The sequence below is a fragment of the Vicia villosa genome, unplaced genomic scaffold, assembly GCF_029867415.1.
Source record: "Vicia villosa cultivar HV-30 ecotype Madison, WI unplaced genomic scaffold, Vvil1.0 ctg.000073F_1_1, whole genome shotgun sequence".
In the NCBI taxonomy this organism is placed as follows: Eukaryota; Viridiplantae; Streptophyta; class Magnoliopsida; order Fabales; family Fabaceae; genus Vicia; species Vicia villosa.
Window position 1 is genome coordinate 856,966 of NW_026704997.1, and position 25,096 is coordinate 882,061.

Below are 25,096 nucleotides of genomic sequence, written 5' to 3' on the forward strand. Positions count from 1 at the left end.
ACTTCTTTGTACCTGCAAAACACTTAAACCATATAGAACTTGCAGTTCATGTTAGTGAATGTGTGGGAGCCTTTACCCAGCAACTGATAGATTTAATCAAATCATTTATCATTTATCTTTCTCCCCCTTTTTGTCATAACATCAAAAAGTATATATAAAAAGATTCAGATGTATAAAACGACAAAAGAAAACATTTACTGGAATGTAAAACACAAAGAAACTTTTTCATTGATAAATAAAAAAAAAAGGATTACAAAAGATGTGCAACAAAGAAAAATAAAACTACTGAGACCAAATCCTAGGACCCTAGCTAAGACCACGTCTGTGCCAGCATGCCATGAAGGAGTGAAACGCCTCATTGACTGCTTCTAGGGCTTTCAGGCGAGGGATCAGGGAGACTTGGTCCTGCAGCAGATCTTCCACCACCTTTTCCAGAGACAACATCCTCAGTGGGTGAAGATGAAGAGATGTCTTCAGAAGAGATTAAGGGAGAGGAAAAATCAGAGGAAGCTGAGTCTTGAAGGTCGAGAGATGAGGAAGAAGATGGAGATGATGGAGGGCTTTCACCAGGAGGATGAAACACACGTCTAGAATAATTTCCAGACAGCATTGCTTCGAAAGGATTCACCTTGAGAGGATCATAGGTGATTTTGATCTTTTTGGGTTTGGAAGATGATGTTTCAACAGCTTTTCGTTTGTTGTTTCTATCATTCTCATTATTTGCTGGTTTTGAAGAAGAATTCATGATGAGTTTGCAAAAAAAAATAAACAGGTAGGGTTTGATAAGGAAGAGAGGGAGAGACAATCTTTAAGAAGGAAACAAGGAGATAGGAAACCGAAAACCATTTTGAAGAGTATTTAAAGGAAAATAAAATGAAACGAATGATGAAAAGCATTTAATGTTACGTGACGTAAGGAGAGATAATAAAGACAAATGAAGTGACTGGCACAGTTACCTATGGTCGGCGTCCCTTCAACTGCACGCGCACTTATCCATGAATAGTAACGGCAGGTTTACCATCCCGAGATAAAGCGTAACAGCTGTTTTGCTTTACAAGATGTTCTGAATCAACTTAGACAATGAAACGTTAGTAATAACCGCATCATAATTTCTAAACGAATTCAATCAGAACTTCTGATTAAAAAAAATGTTCCACATTCATTTCAGAAGATACTCATACATGAGAAATTCTCATCTTCTCATTCTGGGCATAAATCCATACTGATGTTCTTCAGAATGAACTTAAACCTATCTTCAGCCAGGGGTTTTGTAAAGATATCAGCCCATTGATGGTCTGTATCAACAAAGTTTAAAGATATAACACCCTTCTGAACATAGTCCCTTATGAAATGATGTTTTATCTCAATATGTTTAGCTTTTGAATGAAGAATAGGATTCTTAGATAAACATATAGCAGAAGTATTATCACAGAATATAGGAATGTTACTCTCAAATATCTGATAATCTTCTAACTGACTCTTCATCCAGAGCATCTGTGTACTACAACCAGCAGCTGCGACATATTCTGCTTCTGTGGTTGATAGAGCAATGGTTGCTTGCTTCTTGCTGTACCAGGAGATTAAGTGACTTCCAAGAAATTGGCAACTTCCTGAAGTACTTTTTCTTTCAATTCTGTCTCCAGCATAATCAGCATCGCAGAATCCTACTAAGTTGTATTCTTTAGATTTTCTGTAAACTAAACCAACATTAGTAGTACCTTTCAGATACCTTAGAATCCTCTTAACAGCAGTTAAATGAGATTCTCTAGGATCCGATTGGAATCTAGCACACAAACAAACACTGAACAGAATGTCAGGTCTAGAAGCAGTCAGATATAGAAGAGATCCAATCATACCTCTGTATAGCTTCTGATCTACCTTCTTACTTACCTCATCCTTACCTAGGATGCATGTTGGATGCATAGGAGTTTTGGCTTCTTTGCAGTCTAGAAGATTGAACTTCTTCAGAAGTTCCTTCACATACTTGGTTTGGTGAACATACGTTCCTTCTGATGTTTGATTTATTTGTATTCCAAGGAAATACTTGAGTTCTCCCATCATGCTCATTTCAAACTCAGCCTGCATAGACTTAGCAAACTCCTTTCCAAGTGTAGCATTAGATGTTCCAAAAATAATATCATCTACATATATTTGACAAATTAAAATATCCTTTTCAAAGGTTTTACAAAAGAGAGTAGTGTCCACTTTTCCTCTAGTGAAACCATTATCTAGAAGGAAAGAACTTAAGCGTTCATACCAAGCTCTGGGAGCCTGTTTCAATCCATACAATGATTTCTTAAGTTTAAAAACATGATTAGGAGACATAGAGTCTTCAAAACCAGGAGGTTGATGGACATAAACTTCTTCATCTATATAACCATTTAAGAAGGCACTCTTAACATCCATCTGATAGAGAGTGATGTTATGTTGAGTGGCAAAAGAAATTAATAGACGAATAGACTCTAACCTGGCCACTGGTGCAAAGGTTTCTGTGTAGTCAATCCCTTCTTGCTGACTATAACCCTGAGCCACCAGTCTGGCTTTGTTCCTTACCACTTCACCTTTCTCACTAAGCTTGTTTCTAAAGACCCATTTTGTACCAATTATGTTGAATCCATCTGGTCTAGGAACAAGATCCCAAACATCATTCCTTGTAAACTGATTTAGTTCTTCTTGCATAGCAATTATCCAGTCTGGATCTTCTAGAGCATGATCAACAGAAGTTGGCTCGATCAAAGATACAAGACCTAATTGACAGTCTGCATTGTTCCTAAGGAATGCTCTTGTTCTGATTGGATCATCCTTCTTTCCAAGAATGACATCTTCTGAATGACCAGAGATGAGTCTGGATGATCTTCTGACAGATGGTTCTTCAGAAATACTTAGATCCTCCAGAGAAGCTGTTACTTGATCTTCAGACTCTTTGCTTCTGAGGAGCTCTGCTTCTGATGCGTTGCTTCTTGGCTCAACAACTTCTGATATGTCAATATCACAACCTGCAAAATTATCAACTTGCTTTGGTTTTTCAGAACCAAGCTTATCATCAAACCTGATATTGATTGATTCTTCTACAACCAATGTTTCAGTATTGTATACCCTGTAGCCTTTTGAGCGTTCAGAATATCCAAGAAGGAAACACTTTTGAGCTTTGGAATCAAACTTACCAAGATGATCTTTAGTGTTCAGAATAAAGCATACACATCCAAAAGGATGGAAATATGAAATGTTGGGCTTTCTATTCTTCCACAATTCATAGGGAGTCTTATTTAGAATAGGTCTGATAGAGATTCTATTCTGAATATAACATGCAGTGTTTATTGCTTCTGCCCAGAAATGCTTAGCCATATTGGTTTCATTGATCATGGTTCTGGCCATTTCTTGAAGAGTCCTATTCTTTCGTTCTACAACCCCATTTTGCTGTGGAGTTCTAGAACAAGAGAAATCATGGGCAATACCATTTTCTTTGAAGAATTCTTCAAAGGATTTGTTCTCAAATTCACCACCATGATCACTTCTGACCTTTATGATTTTACACTCTTTTTCAGATTGAATCTGAATGCAGAAATCAAAGAACACTGAATGAGTCTCATCCTTGTGTTTTAAGAATTTTACCCATGTCCAGCGGCTATAATCATCTACGATGACTAATCCATATTTCTTTCCTCTGACAGATGCTGTTTTGACTGGTCCAAACAGATCAATGTGCAAGAGTTCTAATGGCCTTGAGGTAGAAACAACATTCTTAGACTTGAATGCAGGTTTGGAGAACTTGCCCTTCTGACATGCTTCACAAAGAGCATCTGATTGGAATTTCAGATTAGGGAGTCCTCTGACAAGATTCAGTTTGTTAATCTGAGAGATCTTTCTCAAACTAGCATGACCTAACCTCCTGTGCCAGACCCACTGCTCTTCAGAAACAGACATAAGACAAGTCACCTTCTGACTCATAAGATCTTGCAGATCTGTCTTATAAATGTTGTTCTTCCTCTTGCCTGTAAATAGGATTGAGCCATCCTTCTGATTTACAGCCTTGCAAGACTCTTGATTAAAGATTATATCATAACCATTGTCACTTAATTGACTGATAGATAAAAGGTTATGTGTTAATCCTTCTACAAGAAGTACATTAGAGATGGAAGGAGAGTTACCAGATTTTATAGTTCCAGAGCCAATTATCTTGCCCTTCTGATCTCCTCCGAACTTGACTTCTCCTCCAGACTTAAGCACCAGGTCTTGGAACATAGACCTTCTTCCTGTCATGTGTCGCGAGCATCCAGAGTCCAGGTACCATGACATGTTGTGCTTTGTCCTTCTTGCAGCCAAGGATATCTGCAATAGGAATAATCTTATCCTTAGGTACCCACATCTTTTTGGGTCCTTTCTTGTTAGATTTTCTCAAGTTCTGATTGAACTTGGGTTTAACATTGTAAGCAATAGGAGGAACAGCATGATAATTCTTAATGTGAGTTTCATGATATTTCCTAGGTTGTGTCACATGCTTCTTAGTGTGTGTAATGTGAAAACTTTGTGCATGTGAGGTGTGCCTAATATCATGTGAGTGGCCATACTTGAACTGATCATACAATGGCTTGTATGTAATTTTCATTTCATCAACAGGTTCAAGTTTGTATGGGGTTTCACCCTCATAACCAATGCCAACTCTTTTGTTTCCAGACACAGCATATATCATAGAAGCTAGCTGACTTCTGCCAATACTTCTAGATAGGAACTTCCTGAAACTTAAATCATATTCTTTCAGAATATGGTTCAGACTGGGAGTGGATTTTTCTGAATCAGAAGGAGATCCAACATTATTGGATAATTTTAAAAGTTTTTCCTTTAATTCAGAATTCTCCAACTCAAGCTTCTTTGTTTCAAATTCAAATTGCTTTTTCAGCTTTTTGTATTTGAGACTGATCTGAGACTTGAGTTCCAGAAGTTCAGTTAGACCGGAAACTAACTCATCTCTAGTAAGTTCAGAAAATACCTCTTCAGAATCTGATTCTGATGTAGATTCTGATCCGTCATCTTCTGTCGCCATCAGCGCACAGTTGGCCTGCTCATCTTCTGAATCATCTTCTGACTCATCCCAGGTTGCCATAAGACCTTTCTTCTTTTGAAACTTTTTCTTGGGACTTTCCTTCTGAAGATTTGGACATTCATTCTTGTAGTGTCCAGGCTCATTGCATTCATAGCACATGACCTTCTTCTTGTCAAATCTTCTTTCATCAGAAGATTCTCCACGTTCAAATTTCCTTGAACTTCTGAAGCCTCTGAACTTCCTTTGCTTGGTCTTCCAGAGTTGGTTTAGCCTTCTGGAAATCATGGACAGTTCATCTTCTTCTTCAGATTCTGATTCTTCAGGATCTTCTTCTCTAGCCTGAAAAGCGTTAGTGCATTTCTTGATATTAGATTTTAATGCAATAGACTTACCTTTCTTTTGAGGCTCATTTGCGTCCAGCTCAATCTCATGGCTTCTCAAGGCACTGATAAGCTCTTCCAGAGAAACTTCATTCAGATTCTTCGCAATCTTGAATGCAGTCACCATCGGACCCCATCTTCTGGGTAAGCTTCTGATGATCTTCTTTACATGATCAGCCTTGGTGTATCCTTTGTCAAGAACTCTCAATCCAGCAGTCAGAGTTTGAAATCTCGAAAACATCTTTTCAATGTCTTCATCATCCTCCATCTTGAAGGCTTCATACTTCTGGATTAAGGCAAGAGCTTTTGTCTCCTTGACTTGAGCATTTCCTTCATGAGTCATTTTCAAGGACTCATATATGTCATAGGCCGTTTCCCTGTTAGATATCTTCTCATACTCAGCATGAGAGATAGCATTCAGCAAAACAGTTCTACATTTATGATGATTCCTGAAAAGCTTCTTTTGGTCATCATTCATTTCTTGCCTTGACAGCTTCACGCCTCTGGCATTTACTGGATGTTTGTAACCATCCATCAGAAGATCCCATAGATCACCATCTAGACCCAGAAAGTAACTCTCCAGTTTATCTTTCCAGTATTCAAAGTTTTCACCATCAAATACCGGCGGTCTAGTATAACCATTGTTACCGTTGTATTGCTCAGCAGAGCCAGATGTAGATGCAGGTGTAGGTATAGTCCTTTCACTTTCATCAACCATCTTTTAAATGAAGCGTTTTTCTCTTCCTGAATCTTTTCTAAACACGGTTAAGTGCTTGCACCTTAGAACCGGCGCTCTGATGCCAATTGAAGGATAGAAAAACACTTAGAAAGGGAAGGATTGAATAAGTGTGACTTAAAATCTTGAGCGATAAAAATAAAATGCACAATTATTTTTATCCTGGTTCGCTGTTAACGAAGCTACTCCAGTCCACCCCCGCAGAGATGATTTACCTCAACTGAGGATTTAATCCACTAATCGCACGGATTACAATGGTTTTCCACTTAGCCGCAACTAAGTCTTCCAGAGTCTTCTGATCACAACCTGATCACTCCAGGACCAACTGCTTAGTTCACTCCTAAGACTTTTCTAGAGTCTACTGATCAACACGATCACTCTAGGCTTAGTTCACTCCTAAGACTTTCTGCTCAGCCAACTGCCAAGACTTCCTGCTCAGCCAACTGCCAAGACTTCCTGCTCAGCTAACTGCTAAGACTTCCTAGAGTATACTGATCAACTGATCACTCTAGTTCCTTACAACTTAATGTAATCAATTCAAGAGTTTACAAATGCTTCTAAAAAGCGATAATCACAACTGTGATATTTCTCTTACAATTTAAGCTTAATCTCACTAAGATATTACAACAGCAATGTAGTGAGCTTTGATGAAGATGAAGATTCTGAGTTTTGATTTGAACAGAGTTTCAGCAAGTGAATTTGAATTGTATTGGTGCGAAAATCGTTCTTACTTGCTTCTCATCAGAACTTCATATTTATAGGCGTTGAGAAGATGACCGTTGAATGCATTTAATGCTTTGCGTGTTCCGTACAGCTTTGCATTTAATGTTATACGCTTTTGTCAACTACCTCGAGCCTTGTTCACGCTGTGTCTACTGACGTAGCCTTTAGTAGCTTTAACGTTCCTTTTGTCAGTCAGCGTAGTCTGCCACGTGTACTTCCTTCTGATCTGATGTTTGTGAATACGACGTTTGAATATCATCAGAGTCAAACAGCTTGGTGCACAGCATCTTCTGATCTTCTGACCTTGAAGTGTTTCTGAGCGTGATACCATCTTCTGATCTTCAGTGCTTCTGATCTCATGTTCTTCTGATGCTTCCATAGACCCATGTTCTGATTCTGCTTCGACCATCTTCTGATGTCTTGCCAGACCATGTTCTGATGTTGCATGCTGAACCATTTGAGACACATCTTCTGAGCGCTGAATTATGCGTACTCTTTATATATATTTCCTGAAAGGGAAATTGCATTGGATTAGAGTACCATATTATCTTAAGCAAAATTCATATTATTGTTATCATCAAAACTAAGATAATTGATAAGAACAAATCTTGTTCTAACAATTTCCTCCTTGAAGGGTTATATGTCTCTCGTCGATCAACTGTTGCACCTTGGCTTTGAAAGCGTTGCAGTCCTCGGTTGAGTGCCCTGCTGATCCCGCGTGGTACCCACATTGCACATTAGGGTCATGCCCAGGTGGAAACGGGCGGGGTGGAGGTTTCAGAGATTTGGGGACCACCAATGAGCTTTGCACTAGATATGGCAGAAGTTTAGTGTATGTCATAGGAATCTGGTCCAAAGGAGCATTTCTTCGTCCCAAATTACTTCTAGGTGGGTATTCATTCAAATGACCTTGTTGATGATTCTGTTCAGGTGTCTTCTCCCTTTGATTTGGTTGTGAAACAATCGGAGACTGATGAAGTGGGAAACCTGGAACCCAAGATGGTGCATTATGCTTCTGATTTGAAGTGGATCTGACATAGAAGTATGAATCAACCTTTTCTTCCACCGCAGTTGGAACCCCATTTCCTTGAACAAACATACCCTCGGGGGTGAACAAAATCACTTTTGAATCAATGAGATCTTGAATTTGCTGCTTCAGCGCCCTACAATTCTCAATATCATGACCAGGTGCCCCAGAATGGAACTCACATCGAGCATTGGCATCAAAGGTGGGGGGAAGCTTTTCAGGCGTATCCAATTCTCGTAGCTCAACCAATTGAAGCTCCAGCAAACGGGGAAGTAACTGAGCGTAAGGCATCGGGATAGGATTGAGAATTCTCTGAGGTTTCTTAGGCTTTTTCCCACACATTTGGCCTCCTTGAAGAACAGATTGGCATGGAGGTGATGGCACATGGAGTTGAGGGAGAGCTCCCTGAGGCATTCCATGAGTGGAAAGGAATCCTATTGGGAAGAAGGAATCAACAACTTCTGTTGCAACAGCAGGAACAACATCACCTTCCTTCCTTAATACTGTCTTCAGAACTTCCATGACCAAGCTCAATTGAGTCTTCAACTGATTGTTTTCCTCTTTTAGTGCACCCTGATTATGGATCAAGTCTTGCATCTCCAACATAAGATGACCCATTTGTTCCCTCATCTCATCCATTTCCTCACGGAGTTGTTCCATAGTTGATCTTGGAGTTGTGGCGGTGAGAAGTCAAATCTGTTGTTGATCTTGGAATCTGAATAGAAGTGGTCCCATAAGTCTTTGAAATAACCATGAAATGCATGATAGTATGAGTGCATGTTTCATTTATGAGAGATCCTAAAGTCTTTTCACATACTTTCATTCTCCTTTTTTGGAATTAAAGCTTCCTTTTTTGTATAGAATATCTTTTCTTTCTTTTTTGCTTTTCTATTTCCTTTTCTTTTACATATCTTTTCTTTTCTTTTCTTTTCTCTTTTTTTTTGGAAATAGACTTTAGGATCTTTCATAAATGGAGTGGACAAAGCAATGATGTTATGCAATGCAAAAGCATGGGATCCTCGGTCCATATAATCTTAGTAACCACTGTACAAACTTCTGAATAACTGATACAGGTCAAACATCACAGAATCAAAGGTCCGACACCTTTTTGAATACCAGGAAGACCAATAGTCACCAACAGTACCTGTCATGTATATCCCTCCCCACTCACAGGTGAATCTAGGTCAGGGTAAGGTCATGAAACGCAGTATACGGTCCGCCCGAAGGTAAGCATCATCACAGCGCGGATGCGGGTGACGATAATACCTCCGTTTGAAACCACTACTCTGCTCGTAGTCACATGATCCATCCCGAGACGTACACCTCGAGACAAACCATGCTCCCACTCTATCCTAGGGTACCTAAAGTGCACTCATAGCCTGTGTATTGGGCCTTTTACCTCATAGAATCATCCCCACCCAACCTGCAAAACAGAACAGAAGACCCCAAGGAACACAAAATATAATCCATATGCATGATGTGCAAGCAGAGATAAACATGATATGCAAGCAGAAACTAAACAGGACATGCGAAACACAAAATAAATACATAAAATAAATAAAGGCACGTATAGAGAAAACATAGCACACCCAGTAAATAAACAAACAAACGGATAGGCTAGGATCGACTCACTAAGGATGGACCAGCAACAGGTCTAGCAACATCCCCAGCAGAGTCGCCAGCTGTCGCACGCTCGCGAAAAATGAACAGAGTCGCCACCAATATATTTATCCCATGAGGGAAAGGAATATCAGAAAACCTAACAAAGGGTAGGAACAGGGTCTTGCGACCAGAGAATCAAGGTACGGGAGTCGGTTACGCGAGGGGAAGGTATTAGCACCCCTCGCGCCCATCGTACTCGATGGTATCCACCTATGTTTGTTTCTATCTAAAGGGTGTATAACTATGTCTATGTCTAAATGCGAATGAATGCAAAATGTAGGGAAAATAAAGAATTGTACTCGCACGGGCCCTACCCCGCTGCCTACGTATCCTTTTCAGGAATCAGAGTTACCGTAGCTCGGCTCACGATTTTCTGTTTGTTTTTGTGTTTTTTAGTTGGGCGGCGTTAACGCTCACACTCTTGCATAAGGGATCGCCTAGGATGCAATGGAGCGGAGATAACTTGCCCTTAAGAAAAGAAAAAAAGATTGGTTTGTGTCTTTTAGGGTAATTCCATGATGACGAGAACCCACTACAAGGTCTCGCATCACTTCCTTACTTTTGTTTTAAGTCTGAACATTTATTAGGTTTTTTGAAGTGTTTTTGGTTGGTGTTTTTTATGGGGATTTTAACTTTGTGACTTAGATCATACCAAAAAGAGTTTTGTTTTGCATATTTAGAGAACGCACATCGAGGCCTACGCCACAATCGTTTCTCTAAATAACGGTTAAGAAATACATCGAGGCTTCACACCTCAATCATTTCTTCTCCGCTAAATAGGAAATACAACAAGGAGTTCTTTTGTGAATATTTAGAGAATGCACATCGGGGCCTACGCCACAATCGTTTCTCTAAATAACGGTTAAGAAATACATTGAAGCTTCACACTTCAATCATTTCTTCTCCGCTAAGTAGGAAAGAACATACATCGGGGCCTACGCCTCAATCATTTCTTTCCTACCATGAAATAAAGCAACGGTATGATCTTCATCGATTTTTATTAAGTATTTTAAAAGTTGAAAAAGAAAAGAATGCGATAGGGAACTATTTCTAAATTCTAGTCTAAGTTGTTCTAATTCCTATTTATGTACAAAAGGAATCTAAACTAGGCCAAAAATATGGCCAAAGTCAAGTAACAAAGTCACACAAAAAGTCATATAGAAATCGACATATAAATGGTACAAAAGCAATTCAAACATAAATGCAAAATTAAACTAAAATACTATCATTTTATGGCGTTTTTATGAAGGAAATTAAATGTCAAAATTAACCTAAAAATCTACTATTTTTTATGAGCTTTATTGGTGTTAAGGGAATTCTAATTCAAGCCTAATTTGTACTAAGAAATCTAAATTCTAACAAGCCTAAACTAGTATTTTTTTATTACTTAAAAATCTAACCTAAATGGTGATTATTTACTCTTTTATCACTAAGAAAAAAAGGAAAAAAACTATGTTAAAAAACGTAAATTCTAATGAGGAAAATATGTGACCAGGGGGGTGCCAAGTTGAAAATGGTGGTGCAGTTCAGAGTGAAGCTAGCGCAGGCCCATAGGAGGAAGGCCCAACAGATTTTTTTGTTATCCAGAAAAACACAAGTGGTGCGCTGGGTTACAGGGGGTGAGATTAGCAGTATCGGGTATGAAGGCCCATGGTTGCTTGTGTTCAGATTTGTTTTTAGTAATTTTCATGAAAAGAAGAATTAGTTGTGATAAAATAAAAAGAAGATAATTAAATTGGGAATTAGGGTTGGTGATGAGCGTCGTTCCCAATCCCTTTCTCATCCTCGTTCTCTTCTTCCTTAATCGCGAAACGCGACGGCGCCGGAGAAGTCCTCTTCTCCGATCGACCTTGATTCAAACAACAATACCTCATCCCTCCGCCTTGCGTTTCCCTCATCTCAATTCGCGACCTCACATCAAATTCCAAACGAAAGCAAACAGATATGATAAGCTAAGAGAAGGAGAGGATCGACTTACCTAGTATGAAGATCGGGAGTGAGACGAACGAAAACGATGGAGCTTCCGGCGCAAACTCGAGCGAAATAAACGCACCAAGAAGAGAGTTCCTTCAGGTGAGCTTTGATTCTTTAACTTTTTCCTTTCGCGAATTCCTTATCTCTCTGCTTTGATTCTTCTTCTCTTCTTTCTCGCATTCAATCGTTTTCTTCTTCTTCTTCTATTCTTCCTCTTGAATTCTGAATATTTTGCTAGCGTTGAAATTGTTGTCGAGGGAGAGCGATGATGATTGGCAGAAGTTGTGGAGTGAGATTTGCAGAGGTTGAGCTCGATTGAACGGAGCTTCCAATGCTGAAGCTCCTTCAATGGTGGACAGAGCTTATGGTGAGGGTATGGGATTGAGGGAGAAGCGAGAGAGGGATGAAGGAGGTGGTTATGGTGGTGGTGAGTGAAGATGGAGAATGGTGTGGAGAAGATGAAGATGGATGAGAGGAGAATGTGAGAGTGATGAAGAGTGAAAGGTGAGTGTGATGAATGAAACGTGTCCGAACTGAATGAGATGGTGAAGAGTAGATTATATAGGGAGAGCTGAAGATGGATTCAGTTAGAGGAGGTTGAGGGTGAGCCGTTGGATTCTGAGAGTTCTGTCATGATATTGAAGGGTGAGATTGAGAGTTGGTTATGAGGGTTATAAAAGTTGGTTACAATTCTGTTTTTCTGTTATTTGTTAGTTGAAGTTAGTTAGGAGGTTAGGTAGTTATTGAGTTTGAAGATTCTGTTATGTTGAGCTGGCAGGTAGTTACATGGATGTTAGTTTTCTGTTTGGAAGTTATGAGATGGATAAGTCAGTTAAGGGACTGTTGGGAGGTTAACTGTAATGAGTTTTTTCTTTTTGTTGGAGGCTGTCAACTGGTTTTAATGATTGATGTCTGCAGGGACTTCGGGCATGGATTGTAATTTGATGGGGCCGTATGTCGCAGAGTGATATGTATGTGTGTATGCTGCAGGGGTGATCTCAAACAGATGTATGATGGAGCAAGGTATGACTGTTGAATCTGGTATAAGCATTTGTGAAATTATGGACTGTTAGTCTGAGTTAGGACTGAATGTGCGGGGCTACGGTTGATACTCGGTGGAGTTGGGCTGAATGTTTAACTTGGAGCATTGCACTGCATTTGCAATGTACAGGTCTGTCTTCTTTTGAAATAAGCTTCCTGTGCAACATTTTGTTAAGTGTTTGTAGACATTAACCTTTAGTGAATCATGGATGAACCAGAATCTTACTTATGAGCTTGGGTTTGTCTTGAATATTTCTGAGTTTGGTTTTTTGTTTATTTTTCTAGATGATGAATGTGCAGGTTGATGTAATTGAAGCATAGCATCATGTGGAATTTGAAGAATGATCATGAGGTCCCGGAGTTGGCGTGGTGAAAGCTTGAAGCAACTTTAGGAATATGTCCCTTGTAGCTTGCTCGACATTTACATGGCTCTCTGTATAATTTTCTTTGCGGTGTAATACGTGAAACAATCTGAAAGTGAAATGGCAGTTAAACTTGTCTTGAAAATGTAGTGACTCTTTATACTTTGTAGACCGAGACATCTCATGAATATTCTGAGTTTTGCATCATTGGGACTTGATCCTTTCCCTTTTTTTTTTGGTTTTATTCCTTTGTAATTGACTTTGGGATATGGAGTGTAATGTACTCTTTCAAGTTTGAAATATGAATTTTCTTCTTTTCTCTCCAATGTTTTTTTTTATTTGAATTTCCGATCCTTCTTCAATGTGCATCTTTGACAATGATTCATGTTGTTCTAAGATTCCATTTTTTACACTTTGCGCTTTAATACCCAAACAACATCAAACCCATAACTTGCAACAAAGATGAGGCCCTTTAATCCCGACTTGTAGCACTATCCACTTAGATGCATCGAATGAATGACTTTTAATGGAAACACTTTGAATGAACCGATGCTTGTTGGCATAATTAATTTGTCCAAAAGAATCACTGCTCTCCACCATGATACCATGAAGATCATCACACCATAAAGATCATCACGCATAAGGAAGTAAACCCCCACCTTTATTCTTGACGAAACCAGATGAAGAAGTAGCCTTTGTAGCTTGATGAGAAAGAAGTCCACGGTGCCCATATTTCAAAACCTTGACCCCACAGTCCCCTACTCAGAGAAGAACCAAAGGAATCAAGCTTGAGTGAAGTAGAAGCTCTAACTTCCAAGATCCTTGATCCCATGTCGAATTTATTAATTAATGATGCATGATGTGTTAATGACCTAATGGAGATATGTACATGAGATGAGAAGTCTAAGCCAGTTAAAAATTAAAGGGTAGGACAAATTTGGGGTATGACAATGTTGTTTTCAAAAATGGATATTATGGAAAATTTTGGCATTTCAATGATGATATTCCTTTTCTGTCCCCATCGATATCTAGTCTACTATGCAATAACACAACAGGTTGGCCACTGATAATAAGCAAATTGTGAATTTGCGATGGTTGGAGGGGCTCAAATGTGCCAGCAATAGGAGAGAAGCTCCACGCTAAAGCAAATTAAGGGAGGTTCATTTTAGATTGTTTTATTTAATAGCACATTTTTTATGACTGTGCACAGAACAATGGGGGAGAATGAGATTGTAACTAAATTTAGTTTGTACATTATCATTTCATTAAAAATTAATAATAATGAGTATTGAGTAAATATTCGTCAAATAAAAGCATAGAGCAATATTCGTTATTTCAACAGTTATACTCAACTTGTTATAAAAGTAATCATCAATTCCATTGTCGTCCAGCGGTTAGGATATCTGGCTTTCACCCAGGAGACCCGGGTTCGATTCCCGGCAATGGAACTTTTTATTAAAATTTACAATTAATTTTGAATAATTAATCTCGCTTTTCACTTACTAAAAGGGTACTTCTATATGTGCATGCTCTGCAAGTGCAACAAATCTGATGAAACCTCGGAGCACTTCTTTTCACTTACTCCTCAGTCCTCAGTATATGCATGCTTTACTTTTTTTTACAACTTGGGAGAGAATATTCATAACATAAGTAAAAAAACTAGAGAGATATAGGTCTCTTAGATATTGGTTTAAAATTTTCAATGAAGATATTGTCAAAAATTAGCCTTTTGATTGTTTACCAGATGTAATTTCAACTCTTTGCCTTCTTGACAGGCTCCACAACCACGAAAGACCTTCTTGAGAGGAGTTTTCGAATGCATTTTTTATCATTTCTTGAATAAGATCAATGAACAATATTGTATAAGGTATGTTTCAAAGATATCTAAACATATATATTTCCAAATTTTTATAGAATTTAAAAAGAAAACATAGAATGTAATGAGTAACCAGTTGAACTAACTTCATTAGAGCAAATGCGACATCCTTTCACTTTTTGAGTGGTTTTTATGTTCTCTCCCTTCACCTCTTAGAAAGATACTCTCCTCTTTTAGAAACATCATATCTTCCTTCTTTAGAAGTTTTTCTTTTTATTTATCTTGACCTCATTTCCATACAAAATTACCTTCGCTTTTTAATCATAGCCTTTACACTTTTCCGTTCACACTACCTTTTCTCTTTGACCCATGCTTGAAAGTTTTGCAAATTGGTTGTTGCCTCTTCAGTGTCCATTTGCCATCTTCAGGCACGAGGAGGATCCCCTCGTGTTAGTAGCAAAATCAGAGACAACATGCCCCCAGCAACATCAAAACAGACACCCATCTGTCCTCCTTCAAAGCTTTCATGGCTAGTTGTATTTTATTTTTATTATTGTTCTTTGGTATTAGCTTAGCTGTAGCATATTTTATCTAGACATGTATGAGACCAGTGGAAGTCCAAATGTGCTTCTAGAAGTTGAAGAAATGATCTTTAATGGAATGGAGATAAAGATATCAGAGTCTCAATCAATATAGAGACTGTTTCTTTCGTCTTTGACTGTATAGCGAACTGTCTAGTTGAAAAATATGCGATAAATCTTACTCAGTTGGAGTTTATCTCATTGTTTTCTGAATACTGTCATGTATTATGTTTTAATGAATGACATTTTCATGTACTGTAAAAAGTTGGGTTAAAAGAATTACTTTCTATAAACAGGCAGCACAACAAAAAGTTGAGTTAAGTGAACGAAGCTTTCTATAAAAAGTTGGGTTAAGTGAACGAAGCTTTCACAGGCAGCACAACATCACTGAACGAGAACCAATGGAAATTGCTCAAATACAAAAACAAAAAGTATACACGATGTATATTCTGGACACATTTGCTATTTAACAAACATCCGATTCATTAGAAAAGAAATATTATGGAAAAATGCTCAAAATTCATAATACATTTACTACAATGAAATGAAGTATAATTATGACTATGGAAGTTTTCTCTAATAAACCCGACTTGATACTTCTGGGTATTGTTCCTGGTCTAGCAAGAAGCATGCAGTGACGGACAAATAAATTGCTTATACCAAGCCAAAGTGAACAGTTTTGCAATCTTTACACACACCTATCTATGTGGCTGTTTAACTCCAATCACCGTGACACAAATTTGGGCCGCACGAAATCAACATATCTTGACTTGAATGAACTAGCCGCTTGCTACAATCTCATGGATGGCATCACTGACACTTACATCATCGGATCGGACAGACAGTTTCATTGCAACATCCTTTGCACCATCAAGTCCAAAAGACAACCTCACAAGTACCTTCACACCCCCTATGAATACACCCGACAATAAGCATGTGTGTGACCTTGAATTAGGTGGGACTACCTCTGTGCCCTGTATGAAGTGAACAATAAAATAATGAGTAAGATATTTCCTTCCTAGATAATCCGGCAGAATTACCAGGGAACAGGCATTTGATTGATACAAGATGCTCAGCTCTTTTCTTTCGGAAATTGTTTGTAGCATTGAGTTAGAGAACAAAATGTCTAAAATTCTAGAATAGCCTAGGAGTAAAAAATATTCTACTCTCATGAGCACCTAAGTAACTCTTAAGTTGGATACTCTATGGTCATGCTTACATTGGCTTTTACTTGCATCTATAATCTAACTCATTGTGGCATGGATTTTGGAATACCACAAACTTTGTGGGATTTGGGAATACCACAAAGTTTAACTGCCAAATTATTAAAAGGAACTACTGACTGAAAGCAATAAAATCTTGTATAGCCAAAATGTATTTGCATCTTATGTTGGTAATATCAAAACTCTAAACAGTTGGGCTTGATCTTTGTGCCATGGGAAAAAGACTCCTGAAGCACCAGAGAATCTCTTCTAATTCAGATCATCTGTCATTGAACCTGTGTGCATGCAGTGCACATGTTGATAGAAAAGCATTATGTCCGAACAACAGCACTTTAAAGTTTAAATGATATCCATTGACCTCCGTGTGGCTTGAGTATGGCAATGTGACAAATATCAACTTCAAAATTTTAAAAGGATTGACATATTTATATACATAAACTATATGCTGCTCAGAATAATATTAAACCTAAAATTTATGTATGAGAAAGAGGATGCCAACATTTGGTCTATGCTCTCCAATAAGGCATGAAAAATGAGTATATGGAAAATGAATCTTGATAGACAGTACTAACATTTATTAGTCTTTTGGCAGCATCTAACGGGGAGAACACCCAATCAACATGTGTTGCAGTAATAACAGCAAAATGCTCACAACTAGTTTAAAAAAATGGGCCTCATAGAAATTAACATTTGTGAAAGCAACAATTGACATGATTAGCTTACCTCACAAGGTTGCATGCCTAGAAGACTGATGACAGTATTTACAGCTTCAGACAAGCTTTCCCTTGGGCCAAGACCATACTCATCCACTCGTTCACTCTCAGGGTCAATGCTTTCCCACGCGTTCCTGAAATTAGACACCCCCACTCTCAATATGTAATCTGCTGCAACAACATCAAGATCTTCCAACTGGTATTCATCTTCAACACCATCATCTTCGGCTTCACCAGAGGTTGGGTCAACCTGGTCCATATCCAATTTATGAAATAACACAAATTCTCACAAAATATTATAGGTTTGGTATTGCACAAATTTACTGCCACACATGCATATATAATATATAATGGGGATTATTGGATAAAAAAACAACAAATAAAGGGGACAATTACCTCTTTAACAATAAATTTCAGTGTGTTAGAAAACTTTCCAGTTGTTGGTAATCCCTCGGGCTTCTCAAATGCCACAAAAGTCTGCCCAGGTGAATCATAAGGAAGAGATCTGACGGGCTTGGAGAACACCTGGGAAAATTCCTCTGCTTCTGAAGCATCCACAATTACAAAAACCTGGAAAAGGGGAAAGAATTACACCGAAGGCCTGAAGTTGCATTATAGTATAAAGTTGTACACCAATTATATTAGTCATTACATCTTCCAATAGTTGTTCGGGTATCGTGTTTGTGCAGTTGTACTGAAACACAACATGTGTATCGAAAATGTGTTTAACAACATTAACTGCATATTCTGTCTCTGCTTCAGTAAGCTCCACAGGTGCTGAGGACTGGTAAGAAATACAATATCAGAATACATATGATCACATTGGAATAGAAAGAATAATATAATCTTACAAAATTCTGTAAGATTTTGAGAAAGAACCTTAAAAAGCTTTCCATAGTTTGCAAACTCGGGAATTGACAGGAGCTGCCTTTCATATGAATCTACTGTAGATGGGGGGCCACTAGGAGGAGCACCCAATCCAGTTGGCTTTTTACCTTGGGCTTTCTTCTCAGTAAGAGGCTGGGACTTGACCTCCTTGGGCACTAAACGAATGTCAAAGGCCACTTCCGAAGGCACCTGCAGTCACATTTAAACATGAGATATGCTTTAAAGTAATGAAAAGAAAGAACAATATATAGCCTAGGACTTACATAGTTTTTCAAACTAGACTCCAGATTGGTGAGTGGGGTATCAAGTGACCCAAAGAGGAAGTCTTTCACATCTTCATCGTTCTCAAGATCACCTCCAAGCGTGCTTAGATAAAGTGTGGCTCTATCGCGAACCTGCAAAGGAATAAAAACCATCCAAATATAAATCAAAGGAAATAATAGTTTGGCACAATTCCTTGAAAAATTGTATGACTTCAGGAACCACATAATAAAAGAAATGCAATGTAAAAAATGACAGATGTTGACCTCATCATCACTGTCAAAAAGACATCGCCTTAGCAGAACAAATATGCGGGGCTGAAAGGAATAATTAAGAGATTTTAAATTAGGTTAATAACACATATCACTCTAAATAAATAAACAAATCTTATAGAGAAAATAATTAGTAAATAACAACAACAACACCTTTAATGCATCAACAGAAGCACCAAATTTGGCAAGTGTGCTCACAGCACTGGCCCTAACAGTCGCATTCTCAAGATGTACTCTGTTATAAATATAACGAATATATTTGCTGGGGTCCAATGTTTTTGGTCCTTCAATTCCAATGAAATGGAGTATCTACGGTACAAACGGGAAAAATTAAAAAAATGTAAAATTCCAAAAGCACACAAAGTAAACGACAAATCACAACCAAAGTTATCACCTGTGTTGACAAGTAGGTGAATTCACAATCTTCAATGAACTCACAAAGATGAAGCAACCCACTTTCCTTAGCATCAGGGATATCTCTAATAAGAATCACTATTGAATCAACAATAGCTTTTTTGTAATCGAAACCACCTTCCTCCCTAAGAATGTTACTGAGGAAATTCATCCTGAAAATAATAACATCATAGAAATCAGTAATTTAAATCAGTAATTTAGACCATTTATCAAGGAAAATATTTAAACGAAAGATGTAACATCTGGCTGAATTGAAAGAAACATATAGAATGATATGTATACTCACAGAGATCTATATTTTAAAGGAAACTTCAAGCATAGTGATCTTATTGCTTCAACAACAACAATTTTGAACTCGTCAGCAATATCAGACATGAAATTTGTAATCTGCTTCATAAGGCGATCCACACTTGATTCATTGCCTGTCTTCAAAAGAGTAGTAATAGCAAGTGTGGCAATGCTTCTGTTCTGGTCAGAGATTAAACTTTCCATATCAATGTTGCAGTTAGTGACTGCCATTGGATGCGTCATTGCCACCTGCAAAGTTCAAAGACACGCTAAAAAATTATTAATAAAAACAATTAGACCAAGAAAACCTTACAACATTAGCTACAATACAATTTTTTCATCAATTTTGCCAAAATCGTAGTAGACAGAAAAGCGAAATGCACCTCCAGAAGGTATAGAATCGTCATATATCCTTTCTTAAATTCTATTCAAGCATGAACACTATTTCTACTACAATTTATGTGATTAAAGGTCAACCTTGTTCAAGGTGCGGACAGCAGCAAATCTCAAAACTGGCTTGGAAGAACTTAGGAAGAGCTGAAGAACAGTAATTGCTGGAGTTAACTCGCGAGTAGTTACACCATTGAGGTCTGTAATTGCCTTAGCAGCTTCAAAAATCACCATTTCTGACTTGTGACGAAGGCAACTCTCAAGAAAATCATAGAAGGGGCGTTCCCCTGATTGTGTATTATTTCCTGACTCACGAATAACCTGCAGATGATTTATGGTACATAAAGATTATGCAAATGAATATCCTCCCAGAGACAATTTTGTATGAAGAGGAAAACACACCTGACTTGTATAACGGATCAAGAGACATTGGGCCAAAGGTGAGCGAACACTTCCCCTTGTCAAGCTGGTAACCAGCTTGCTAACTGCCAGTCGATCATTTTGACGTATCTGCAACGTTACAAGTCACCATGTGTCAATAAATGGGTTTATAGTTTATTTGTTTGGTATGCCAATAAAAGTAAGATTTTTGGAAGGTATGATCAACATGCCATACGAGGACACTTTAAGAGTAAAATAAATTGATTATATTGAACTTCCATCATGATGACTATGTTCAAAGTAACTTCAAAAGACAATCACATACAACAAGTGCAGACAGCTTTATATCCACAAGCAGTCGAAAACATATACAAAGTTTTCCAAAGTTGGAAACACTGCAATGTTCAAGATAATCAGTCTACAAAACTATTCACAGTGCTAAAAGATGCAGCCAGTAATCAATTGCAGCTGCAGTTGAAGCTAAAATAAGAGTATGAATAAGAGAATGCTACAAAAAATTGTCACAATAGATGGCATAATGTCATAAGATGGACAAGAAATCAAATATCAACTTCTTCAGATGAATTACAAGGAGTTTTACTCTCTGTTGCACCGACACTTCTGACGAAGGCGTGTCTAACGCCCGACATCAACACAAGGTAACATTCAATTACTTCATTTTCTCCAATTATTATTGCAACCAACCAGTGTTATGTCCAGTATCCGTGTTTGCGTCAGTGCGTCATAGGTTTTGCTTTCTTCTATTGTGGGAAATCCAATTCTTTGAGAAGCTTAGCCAAAAGTGAGACAAATTATTTGCTTTGTTGTAAATCGACGTAAGACTTTGACACGAATCAGTTATTCCAAAAGCTCAAGTTATCCAGTGAAGTCGTATAATGGTTTTCATATCTAAAACCTCTTATTACCAAATTTGAATTTTTAGATGAAGGTAAACTAGGATTGAACTCTAAGGCTCTATCTGGATTGATGGACAAGAACGGAGTGGAACGGAATGGAACAGAGATTTCATTCTATTTTTTAGGTATTTTTTATAATTTTACGGAACGGAACATAACAAGTTAGTTCATTCCATTGCATACACCCCAAATTGGGAGAATGAAAATTGAAGGATTAGATGGAATGGATTTCATCATGTCCCATTCCACTGCATCCATTATTTACAAATTCAAACAATGAAATTTTATTATATACCACTCCATTCCATTCCATCACATTCCACCAATCCAATACCCTAAAGCATAGAAGCTTTGATATTTTGTTATGAACCAATTATTCCAACAGCCTAAGTTATCACGCGAAAGCACACTAGTGTGTTTTGCTGATCTAACAGATTTAAAAGGAAATAATGAAACACTAGCTCATGCTGAATATTCAATGAACTGTAATAAACCAAAAAATGAATGAAGAAAAAATTGCTCTTGCTAAATATCCCAGCAACTGATGCATTATATTGCAGCACCGACGAAAGAGATTTTGGGTGTGTTTGATTTGCTAAAAAATGAAGGTCTGAACAGGACAATTTTTCTTGTACTCTGTTTGATGCAGAAATTAATCAGGGGACTGGTTAAAACATGTTTCAGGGAATTGGACGAAATCATGAATTTTTGTCCTTCAGCAAACCATGGGACAATTTTTTGTCCTAAACACAAATTATCAAAAACTATCAAAATATCATATTTTATATATCAATAATGATATTATATAAAAAAAATTATATTATTGTATTCAATATATAAATTTATCAAACAAAATAAATTAAAAAAATTGTCCAGTGCCTGAATTATCAAACACAGTATAGTACAAAATATTATCTTGTATTGTTTTGTACTGTCATGTACTGTTGTGTCCAGTACTTATCATTTTGCAAATCAAACGCAGAGCATACCTGATGTAGCAAAGCCAGTGCATGGAACTGTACAAGAGCTGCTCTTGATTGTACGGCTTCCTGAACCTCATTGCTCCACCTTTTTACAATCTCAGGATTTGTCTGCAAGTGGGGGATAAACAATAAGCACCTGATGTAGATGAAATATAGAAATACAAGGAATTACAAATAGATATTAATAATACCTGGAGTAGATGAATACCACTAACTAGGGCAGCACTTGCAACAACTGGATTCTTGTCAACAATTGCTTGTTTTAAATACCGCTCAATTTGGGTAAGGAGGGTTCCATCCGTGATGCGACAAAGCACACGAATGGCATTTGCCCTATACATATCAGTCTTACTATTCATGTCCTTCATGAGGGAGCTTGTGACGATAATAACCTTGTAAAACATAAAAGAGATGGAACAGTCAGAATGTAATTTGTAAAACACAGGCCACTAACGTGAATCTCACAAGTAATATAAATTGCATGAGAATATGTAACCTCATCTGCAGAGGGGGAGAGTTCTTTTATAATCAGGTAAACCATTCTCCTCAACCCCAGATCTCGAGACTGGAAAAGCTTGGTAACCGAAAAGAAAACTTCTGTAGCTTCAACCTATGAAAACAGGCAAGAAAATTTACTGAAAAAGGATTCATACCGACTCTAACATAATCATGTGAAGTACATCAACAAATAACATACGGTCTTTAACTAATTAAGAAATAAAAGGAAAAAATCTTGACCTTTGTAAATGTCTCTCCCTGATTCAGTAGGTATAAGAGTTTTGTGATAACCTAGAAAAGATGACAAAAACACACCATCAAAAACCAAACACCGATTAAGACAAAGAAATCATAAATAAATAAATCGATAGATAAATAGACAAACCTGTGAACATCTCCTAGCATCTAGTTGTGGGTCATTAAAAACCCTGGCCTCCTGAAGAACAGCTCCCTTTTCAATTCCCATAAAGGGTGAATAATCAGCTGTTAAACAAACAAACAAACAAAAAACAGAATTAATCAACAAATATGGACATTATAACATTATAATATAATTGCATATATGTATGTAGGATTCATCATAATTAATCAGATTGAGTCCTGACCAAAGTGTGAAAACAAGCTATCAAACATCAAATATCTATCTATTAACTAATCAACTAATCACCATAAACTTGTTCAAATTCACACAAACAATTGCATATTATTAGTTACATGCATTTCAAATCACACTATTAGATCAATTCAAAATTCTACCAAACAATACAAAAACGCACTAATCGAATCCAATCAAATCAAATCCAAGTGTCGTGATCTATGCGAACCCTATCACATTTCCTATTGTAAACATGAATTAAACATTGGATCTAGAACAGATGCGGAAGAAAGAGCACGGAAGAGAGCAGATCGAATTGCAAAAGTTAAAAGCGAGACGGAAAATCAGGGAAGAATGAATTACCTTCGTCGTCCCGGTCATCGTCTTTTTTCGCAAGCGGCTGAGCCATCGCCGGAGTAGGTGAATTTCTGAGATCTAGAAATTGCGCAACGTTTGTCTATAGGTGCCTCTGCGAGTGCACCACTGAAGTTTACAAATGAACAAATAAGGAAGAAGAATGAGTTGAAATATGCCTCGTCTAAGTGTAATAAAGTCACGAAATAAGAAGGCTTTGTGGTTTTAATTAATAAATAAATGGTAAATTTACAAATAATATAGTTTTGAGATTTTACAATTAAATTTATTTATATTTAAAAATTTGGTACCTTTGTTTGGATCTATAGAATTACATGGAGCGGAGCGGTATGAGATGGAATGTAATAATATTTTATTGTTTGTATTATGTTGCGAAATTATAATTGTTTGAAGAACGATGAAATAGGACTCTATCATAGTGGAGTAAGCTTTTGGTACGGTATAAAAAAAGGTTGATCTGCAAGATTATCACTTCACTGCTCAAGTCAGTAAGAGAATAAAAAGTGATATAAGAGTGAGAATGGATTTGAATACTTGAGAATGACGTGTTTTCCCTCTTATATAGTAGAAACGGTTTAAACACAAAGCGTGGAGTGCGGCGTGGATTGTTGTCAACTGTCTGATAGATATGAATGGTTGGCAGTGCCTCAGAGGCATAATCGTACGCTCTAGATAACGAAGGAGGAGTACTTGTTCCTTGGAAGTGTTTTCTTTATTAGGGTTATGAGCCTTTCGTTTTGGGCTTTGTGGCGGCTAAAAACAATTGTTCCCAAATTTTGTCTCTGCTTTGGCAGGGCGGAAGGAAACTGCTTTTAGAGGGTAACCCCCTATGGTCCAAGGAAGGATATAGGTAAGGGATTGTCGGGTGCTGAATGAGGGTTTGTCGTACACTCTCTAAGCGAGGTGCATGGCCTAAGGAATTGAATATTCTTAATGTGATGTCACTGTCATTAGGAAGAGGCACACTAAATTTCTTTCTTATATTATATAACGTTTCCCTAGGAACAACTGACATGTCTCCTTATGCTAGCTGGCCATGATGCTTTTTGTCCCTTGTGACACTTGAGTACTTTGCATAACTTTTGATGAAACCTCGATTGTTGGTGTGCGTGGTGGATTTATGTTCCTTAGTGGTCGAGGCACATATACAAAAATCTTTAAAGTCATTTTTCTTTTTTTCTTCCATTTGCGACCTATAATAGATTCTCTTCATGCCTTTCTAATTTCATTCTTTTGTTACAGTTTCGTCGTTAAGTTCATACGCAATCTTTATTCGTTGGTACTTCGTACGCATAAATAACTAACATGTTTCTTTTAAGATAATGTTAGCTTTTTCCTCTTGTTTTCGCCTTTTTTGGGGTTTTCGAGGCAGTGAGTTTTTTATATCTGTGTCGTTTGAACTCTTGTTATCGGGTTGTTCGATCGCAATACTAATCCTTCATACTTCTATTTTCTCTGTTGACAATGTTCCTTAGAACGAATGGACTTTTAGATGGATATTTCTTCAATGTGGGTGGACTTAGAGACGTTGGACACAACTTCTGCTTTTGCCTCT

At 37.6% G+C, this 25,096-nt stretch overlaps 1 protein-coding gene and 1 non-coding gene across 2 annotated transcripts; one reads left to right on the plus strand and one right to left on the minus strand.

Annotated features, from left to right (window-relative positions):
- Nucleotides 1-14,322: 14,322 nt before the first annotated feature.
- On the plus strand, nucleotides 14,323-14,394 carry TRNAE-UUC (transfer RNA glutamic acid (anticodon UUC)). The gene has a single exon. It is a non-coding gene; the product is annotated as a tRNA-Glu (tRNA).
- Nucleotides 14,395-15,788: 1,394 nt separating this feature from the next.
- LOC131623531 (coatomer subunit gamma) lies at nucleotides 15,789-23,719 on the minus strand. The gene is made up of 18 exons (XM_058894544.1): nucleotides 23,530-23,719; nucleotides 22,957-23,054; nucleotides 22,812-22,862; nucleotides 22,570-22,683; nucleotides 22,265-22,465; nucleotides 22,080-22,181; nucleotides 20,195-20,302; nucleotides 19,880-20,113; nucleotides 19,401-19,651; nucleotides 19,095-19,266; nucleotides 18,854-19,009; nucleotides 18,695-18,745; nucleotides 18,431-18,562; nucleotides 18,159-18,356; nucleotides 17,932-18,063; nucleotides 17,676-17,849; nucleotides 17,290-17,529; nucleotides 15,789-16,317 (listed from the first exon to the last, which is right to left on the minus strand). The coding sequence occupies exons 1-18, from the start codon at nucleotides 23,573-23,575 to the stop codon at nucleotides 16,123-16,125; spliced, it is 2,655 nt and encodes an 884-aa protein (XP_058750527.1). The 5' UTR covers nucleotides 23,576-23,719; the 3' UTR covers nucleotides 15,789-16,122.
- Between the last annotated feature and the right edge of the window lie 1,377 nt (nucleotides 23,720-25,096).

Coding starts and splice junctions, on each gene's coding strand:
- LOC131623531 (XM_058894544.1), bottom strand. CDS start 23,575: ATGGCTCAGCCGCTTGCGAAAAAAGACGATGACCGGGACGACGAAG. Junction 19,652..19,879: donor CTGTCCGCACCTTGAACAAG/GTTGACCTTTAA, acceptor TGAACTTTGCAG/GTGGCAATGACGCATCCAAT. Junction 18,563..18,694: donor TTTTTGACAGTGATGATGAG/GTCAACATCTGT, acceptor ATTCCTTTGCAG/GTTCGCGATAGAGCCACACT.